Source organism: Orycteropus afer, unplaced genomic scaffold (genome assembly GCF_000298275.1).
Source record: "Orycteropus afer afer isolate SDZICR_OR568_19922 unplaced genomic scaffold, OryAfe1.0 scaffold00095, whole genome shotgun sequence".
NCBI lineage: Eukaryota > Metazoa > Chordata > Mammalia > Tubulidentata > Orycteropodidae > Orycteropus > Orycteropus afer.
In genome coordinates, this window is record NW_006921682.1 from 7,246,139 (window position 1) to 7,254,168 (window position 8,030).

The 8,030-nt window shown below is 46.2% G+C and overlaps 1 protein-coding gene across 1 annotated transcript in view; it reads left to right on the forward strand.

Annotated features, from left to right (window-relative positions):
• The first annotated feature begins 308 nt into the window (after positions 1-308).
• GSR (glutathione-disulfide reductase) overlaps positions 309-8,030 on the forward strand; it is a 109,990-nt gene continuing 102,268 nt past the window's right edge. The window contains exon 1 of the mRNA XM_007942705.1: positions 309-611. Coding sequence (XP_007940896.1) covers positions 309-611 — 303 coding nt within the window. The remainder of the gene's footprint in view (positions 612-8,030) is intronic.

The window sequence follows — 8,030 nt, forward strand, 5'->3', positions numbered from 1 at the left end:
AGGTGAAGACAGGTGGAAATATCCTCCCAGCTCTTTGACCTCGCTTTGGGCAAAGCCGCGGGACAAGGCCCGCCTCCCAGGCCGGCTTGTTTGCTCCAGGGCAGGCGGAGCAGGAAGGCGGCCCGCTTCTTCGCGCGCCCGCCCTCCCTTCCTCCTTCATTCAGGCGGAGCTGCGGCTGATTCCCATTCCCCCAGCCCCCAAGCCAGGTGCTTAGTCACCGTGAGGGTGCGTTTGCCCGGGGCCTGCGCCCCTTCCTTCTCCGGGGACCTGCCCCGGGCCGCCATCCCCGTACTGCACTTCCGCGTGCATGGCCCTGCCCCAGGCCCTGAGCGCGAGCGTCTGGCCGAGCTGGCGGCGGGCTGCGCGCGCCTCTTGCGGCTTCCTGCTGCCACATTCCGGGCCCCTTGCCACCCCGCACGACTTCTCCCGCTTCATGGCGAGCAAGCAGGAGCCGCAGCAGCACTGCAGGCCGTCGGCCACCGGCGCCGTGACCTCCTACGACTACCTGGTGATCGGGGGCGGTTCGGGCGGGCTGGCCAGCGCGCGCCGAGCGGCGGAGCTCGGCGCCAGGGCCGCAGTAGTGGAGAGCCACAAACTAGGCGGCACTTGCGTGAGTACCGGGTCCCGCTGAGCGCTTCCCTCTTTGTCTCCGTAGCGCTGCGTCCTGCAGCCTTGTTTTTTCCTCGCTGCTTCAGCGACAGCCTGTGCTCTTTCCTAATGCGATCTTGTCCGTCCAGGAGGGAAGGATGGGCTCCTGGCGCTGCTCTTTCCGCTTTTCCACCCCGCATCTGAGGACTAGTCTCTTTTGGGTTAGGACCCCACCAAGTTCGCATGACAGAAGTGTATTTTGCGAGCCTGCCGGTGGCCTGCAAACTAATCCTTAGTCCTGAAGATTGTTGTCTGTTCGTAGCTCTGAACGCAGTCCAAGTTGTAATATTAAAGCCATAGGTTATTAAGTCTGTCTTAACTTTCGTGCATCCTCAAGGTGGGAGAGTAAAGATATTTCATGCTTGATCTTGTCACTGGATGCATGAAACATAAAATTGCAGCTGGGCTATGTGTGTGGGGATACATGCCCTTGAGGAATGCGATTTCTGCTCCTGTCTTCAATTTCTAGGGCAGAATAACTTATGACACTAGATTTCAACCTTGGCTGCACACTAGAATCACCTGAGGGGTTTGAAAAATTCTGCCGGTGGCCAGCTCCCAAGGCTTCTGATTAATTGGTGTGAGTCGTCCTCTGACCTTGGGGATTTTTAAAAGTTCTAGGGTGATTCTGGCATTTGACTGCTAACCAGAAGGCTGGTGGTTCAAACCCACCAGGCCTCTCCTCAGAAGGACGATTGGGCAATCTACTTCCATAGAGATTTGTTGTTATTATGTGCCGTCGAGTCGGCCCCGACTCATAGTGACCCCTCCTTGGGTTTCCGAGGCAGTATCACTACGGAAGTAGGATTGCCCAACCTTCCTTCCGAGGAGTTGCTGGTGGGTTTGAACCGCCAGCCATCTGGTTAGCAGGCAAGTGACTTAGCCACTATGCTACCAGAGCTCCCTAGAGATGGTGCCTCGGAAATCTAAGGAGGGGTCTCTGTGAGTTGAATCGACTCCACAGCAGTGAGCTTTTGTTTGTTTTAGGGTGATTCTGAATACAGAAAGAAAAAAAATCCCTCTTGTTTGGATTTTGACATCTTAAGCCAGAAGATTAGATTAAGAATATTCAGGTTGAGGGGTGCACTAAGAGGCCCCCAGGGCAACTGGTGAGAACACTTGATCCCTTCTCACCCTTGTGCTTCTACTTTTTTTCTGTTTTCTTCCTTCCCTATTTATGTCATAATCTGCCTGTAGCATCTGCTGTTATTGCGTTCCACAGGTATTATTCAAGAGGGGCTGACCCCTTGAGTAGTGTGTTCTTTTAACCCTTTCAAGACCAAATTATTTTCTGTTTTTAATTTTTTTGCTGAAGCCATTTGTTTTCAGTAATGGAAATTTTGAAAGAAATGGAAAATTTTTTTCTGATATGGATTTTAATAGTGGGACATATATGTCCCAAGGGGGTCTCTAGTGCTTGGGTTGTGGGAAGAGGCCCCTTTCTTCAAATTCATGCAGTTACACTGGTCTCCACCAGATGGCAACACACACTAAAAGTGGGATGACAATCTGCCACTAAACCCCTAAATTGGAAAATATATGTGGGCACTATATGTCCCACAGGTCAGGAAAGGGTTAAAGAATTATCTATGTGTGATCAAGTTGACAATAGCAACTTGAAAGATTAGATGAGAAGCTTAGGGGGGGCAGTGTGTTTGTGTTAATGATGGTAGAATAGTTTGGAAAAGGATATTGCACAATTTGAAGAATGTTAGCAGTGTTACTGAATTAAACTTGTAGAAATTGTTGAAGTGGTGTATGTTTTGTTATATTTACTTTTCTCCAAAAATAAACTTAAAAGAGGGGCTGACCCTTTTTTAGGCATCTGTTAGTGAATGTGAACACACTGAGAGATAAATTACTTCTCAGATGAGCAAAGGGCTATTGCTTTACAGAGTAGAGTGCCTGATTTTGCTTATCTTATACTCAGGCAATTTTTATTTCCATATAAACATTGATCTTTAGGAAATCCCCTGTTTAACATTAAGGCTGTTCTAAAATTGGCTTTTGGTTTGAAGTATAAAGAAGGGTGTAGGTGTAGGTTAAATATGGGAGAGAGAGAATTAATTGAAAGGACATGTGGGGTACAGTGACTTAATTAATATGGCCCTTCTAGCCATGAGTAGGAAGCTCTGGTAGCGTGGTGCCTAAGGCACTTGACTGCTAACCAGAAGGCTGGTGGTTCAAACCCACCAGCCACTCCTTGGAAGGAAGATGGGGCAATCTATTTCCATAGTGATACTGCCTCAGAAACCCAAGGAGAGGTCACTATGAGTCGGTCCGACTCAACAGCACATGACAACAGCCATAAGTAAGAAGCTCTGGTGGCACAGTGCCTAAGGCATTTGACTGTTAACCAGAAGGTTCGTGGTTCACATCCACCAGCTGCTGCATGAAGGGAAGTTGGGACAATCTATTTCCGTAAAGATTTGCTACCTTGGAAACCCAGTGGGGGTTGTTATAAGTCACAATTTTCTTGATGACGGTGAGTTTGGTTTTTTGGTTTTGCTAGGCATGGTTTGGTGCTCTGGTCGCATAGTGTGTAAGGCATTTATTTGACTGCTAACCAGAAGGTTAGTGGTTTAAACCCACCAGCCACTCTGTGGAAGAAAGACTGGACAATCTACTTCCATAAAGATTTACCACCTTGGAAATCCAAGGGGGGTCGCTGTGAGTCAGAATTGACTCGATGGCAGTGGGTTTGGTTTCATTTTTTTGGTAGGCATGGTTTGGTAACTCCAACAAAGTGATTGGGTAGGACCCTACAAATTAGGTGCTTGTGGCCCACAAGGGGATTGGACAGCTTAATAATAATGTAACTGAAGTGCATGGAACCCTTGTGGGGGTGGGACCATGAAAATAAGATGTGTGGAACCCTAACAAGGGGTTTGGTCAATTTTGCTATCCCTCTAGCCTTAAAGGGAGCCAGTCCCAGAAACAGAAAGGGGTACCTCACTATCAAGAAGAAGAGCCAGTTGTGGAGTGCATCATTTTGACCTGGGGTCTCTGCACTGAGAACCTAGACCTAGGAGGCAAAGAAAGCTGTAACACTGAAGATAGCGTGAGAAGGCAGAGCATAGGACCAGTGGATGGCTGCAGTGGTCTTGTCAAGCAAGAGTAAGAAAGCTAAGTGGCTTCATGTAGGTAGGAGGCTTTCTGGTGGAGTGGGGTGCGTCCAGGCACTTGTTGAGCAGAGCTAATGGGTTTCATAACACTTGCCTGAGCAAAGCAGAGGCCCAATTGAGGGCTGAGAAGCCTGCCTGTGGGCTTGGCCAAGAAGAAGCTTTTTTTTTTTTTTTTTAATTTTTATTGTGATTTGGATGAAATCCAAAGATTTCAGAGCACATTCATTTTCCATACAGCAGTTCATACATATTTTATTTCATGACATTGACTCCAATTCCCCACAATGTAATAGCTCTCTTCCCACTTCCTCCCTGTAGTTACCTCTTCCCTGTGTCCTTCCCTCCCATGCACTCCCCCAGCTATATCCCTATGCAAACACTGTCCTTCTGTTCTTCCATGATTGATCTCTCCAAGGAGTATATCTACCTGATATAAATGTTCACCCCCATGTGCCTGTCTGTTGTTTGGATGGAAGCCACAAGAGTGAATTCAGTTCTAGACCTGAAGGATAATAGGGGCCATAGTCTCAGGGGTCACCCTAGGCTCTATCAGACCAGCAAACCTGGTTTTTTATTTTATGATTTTGAATTTTGTTCCACATTGTTTTCCCACTCTATCCAGGATCTCCTATACTAATCTCCCTCCAAGTGGTTGACAGTGGTAGCCAGGTATCATCTAGTTCTTCTGGTCTCATGGTCATATCAGCTGAGGATCACATGGTCTACTAGTCCATTGGACTAATTGTTTCCATGCATCTTCGCTTTAGAAGAAGCTGCCTTGATTGAAGAGCTATATCCTGAGTTTTTCCTGTTACTTCCCTAATAAACCCTATGAGTGAGTATGGTCTGTGATTTCTTAGGGGCATTGCAACGACTTATCAAACCCAGCAGGGAAATAGAGAATGCTGTGGGAAGAGTGGCTGGTGTCAGAATTGGTAAAAGAGTTGGAGGGTGGAGGTGTGTCTGACCTCCACCTTACAGAAATCAAACTCAGGCTGATGTTAATCTTGATTCTCCTCCCACCTTGTGAAGTTAGAAGACCTCTGAAACCACACCACTATTTCTACAATATGAGTTTAGATTGTCCAAGGATTCTAGTAATCTGGGCTGTCCGCAGGTGCAATCATAATGTGCAATGATTTCCGAGCAAGTTGTAGGGAAAGTAGAGGCTTTCTGAAGCACATTATTTCATTTGTTCACGTATTCATTTTTTGTATCCTGCTAGGTGCTTGAGTTGGGGCAGGCAGAGGAAACGGTAGAGTTCCCTTCCCTTAAGGAACTTACAGTCTGGGGCAGGGGAGATAAAATGATGACAACCTTAAAGTGGAGTGGTCTGTCTTAATTTCCCAAGACAATAACGAATTACATTAGTTCAAATATAGGGTTGGAATTATCCTTCTGCCTGAGCAATGTGGAAAGGTATCAAGAAGGAGATGTAATATCTTTCTGAACCTTAAGAGATGAGTATCACTTTTTTGTATGATAAAATCACCAGAAAGGAGCCCTGGTGGTGCAGTCATTAAGCAGTTTGAACTGTTGAGCCCACATTTGGAAAGGAATGTTGGTGCGAGGAAGCTACCACCAACATGATAATGCAAGAGCAAAAGGAAAGTTTATTTGCTAGCTCAAGCTAGGGTCCCTGCTCTCACTGACGCAGCGGCTTGGGCAAAAGACCCCGTGGTCTTTTACTATCACATTTTTATAGGAAAAATATAGGGTGGAGTAGCACCAGAGCAAAGGGGTACAGATGATTGGTTGTTGCTAAGGGGTTTAGGGCAGGGGTCTGAGATGTTGGGGGACATGTTGGAATTCCCCGGCTTAGGGAATTATTATCTAGAAGGATGTAAAGCCCTGATGCATGGGCAACTTGCAGGAGCCAGGTAAATCTCTGATACGTGCTGAATCCGGAGGAAATCTCTGATATGTGCTGAATCCGGAGGGGAGATAAAAAACCCTGAGGCATGGGACGTGTTAGAATCCCTGACACTAAAGGCTTCTGGTTAAAGATTCACCTGGAGGCCATTAGGACTCAGGCCTCACATTTCCCCCTTTTTTGTTATGCATATGAGGAATCTTCCTCCTGTATTACAGGAGATAAAGACTGATATTGTTGTCTCAGGACCATAAGTTGTACAGTATTAACCCGATCTTTTACAAATGATATAAGCTTATTTATAATGCAGGGACCAAAAGTCAATATAATTATAAGGATTATGAAGGGTCCTAAGAGAGTAGATATCAAAGTAGTTAACCACGGGGAGTTATTAAACCAAGATTCGAACAATCCTTCCTGAGTCTCACGCTCCCTTTTTCTTAGGGCAAGTCCTTCTCGTACCTTGGCCATAGATTCCCGAACCACTCCCGTATGATCTGCATAAAAGCAACACTCTTCTCCTAGAGCCACACACAATCCTCCTTGTTGGAGAAATATAAGATCTAACCCTCGGCGGTTTTGTAACACAACCTCCGATAGCAAGGTTAGAGATTTCTCTAAATGTGAGATAGAGGCTTCTATCCTTTCAAGGTCTTCGTTTATAGCTGCTCTTAGGGAATTCATGCTTTGATTCTGTACAGTTAAAGAAGCTATTCCTAGACCGGTTCCTGCTAGGCCAACCAGAGTAGCTAGGGTAAAGGCTGCAGTGAGTGGTTTTCTTTTTACTCTATCAGTCCCACCCCAGTGTACATACATCTCTTCCTCTGGGTGGTAAAGAATTCGGGGAAGAACAGTCACTAGCACACAATGATCTGAGGACAGATTAAGTACTTTCAAGTTTAAACAAAGTAGAAGTCTAGCTCTTGAGCAAAGCCACCAACCCCCTTCCCTGGGAATGATCCAGTTAAAGGACAAGTTTATTTCAGTATATGAGGCGCAATGTTCTTGAGCGTTGGGGAGTTTCCCCATGCATAAGCTCTTTCCTGTTATATGTTGTATAGTAACTCCTACCTTACGGTCTTTCCAGGAGCAATTCTTTGGGCTCAGGTCACGAGAATAGCTGAAAGAGGTATTAATGCTTATTGCTTCATAAAATGGAGGTTTTACATCATAACAGAGCCAACGGGCTTGAGTCAGGTTAGGACTAGTACGGTTAAGTGTTTGGTAAGCTGCTAGCATTAAATTTCAAAGAGGGTCTATGTCCTGAGGATTGGCTTGGACCCTCGGAGTCGTATGGGGGACTCTTAACTGTAACATGAGGGGTTACAGTGCTCGGTTCTTTCAACGTTTTTCTTGTAGAGGGTAGGGTTTCTTTTCCCAGGGGGTTTAACACTTCATTTGGACCTACCGACCCGGCATCTAAGGGCTCTACTTCCTGTAAAATGGTTATCTCCCCAGATGGGTAAGGGTATGAATAAACTTGAATGCTCCAACTGAGTTCTGACTTCCACTTGGTTAATTCTTTTTTTCCTTGTTCAGTGAATGTAACCTTTATCTGCTTGTCCCTTTCTCCATTTGAAGTTTGGGATCTACATCTGGCTGGGCTGTCGGCAAAGGAGAATTTTACGTAATCATTGGCGTTTACCTCCCACTTCCCGTTCCCATCATTACAAGTTACACAGCTCCAACTTTTGCGGTAATACCAAGGGAGCCCCCCACATTGCCGAATATTTCTTTTATACCCTGGGCAAGCGTAAAAACCCGTAGCTCTGATATGGCATTTGGTTCACCCACATTCTGTAGCTTTTCCAAGGGAAAAAAACAAATCAGGCCACCATACGTTAAGGGGGGTGGTGGATGTGGTGGAGTTTAAGGTCTTGTGGGTCTGTCCGTTGCGAATTCGCTAAGTGACTTTATAGGGTTGGTGAGTCGCGGTACTTATCGCGAGGCGGTAGAAGCTCAGGGTGAGGACAAGAAGGGCTCTAGTCTCCATGGTGCTGCGTTAACTTGATTTTCAGCGGGTTTTCAGAATCAGAACACACTTTCCAATTCGCTCATGCAGACTGCTGTTCGTCTGGTTAGCTCTCCTGATATGGGAATGGTGTATCCAGGCGCTGATTCCGTCTACCTTCACAGCAGTGGGGGTCACAAGAACAACAACATAAGGTCCCCTCCATTTTGGTTCCAGTGTTTTTTGCTGGTGCTTCTCTATCCACACCCAATCTCCCGGTTCAAACCCGTGGTCAATTCCTTGTTCACTAAGAGGACCTTCATATATGGCTCGGAGTTTGGGCCATAATTCCCTCTGAATTATTTGGAGAGTTTTCATCTCCAAGATTAAATCTTTTGACAAGTCATTGGGACATTTCTACAGGTTGGAAAT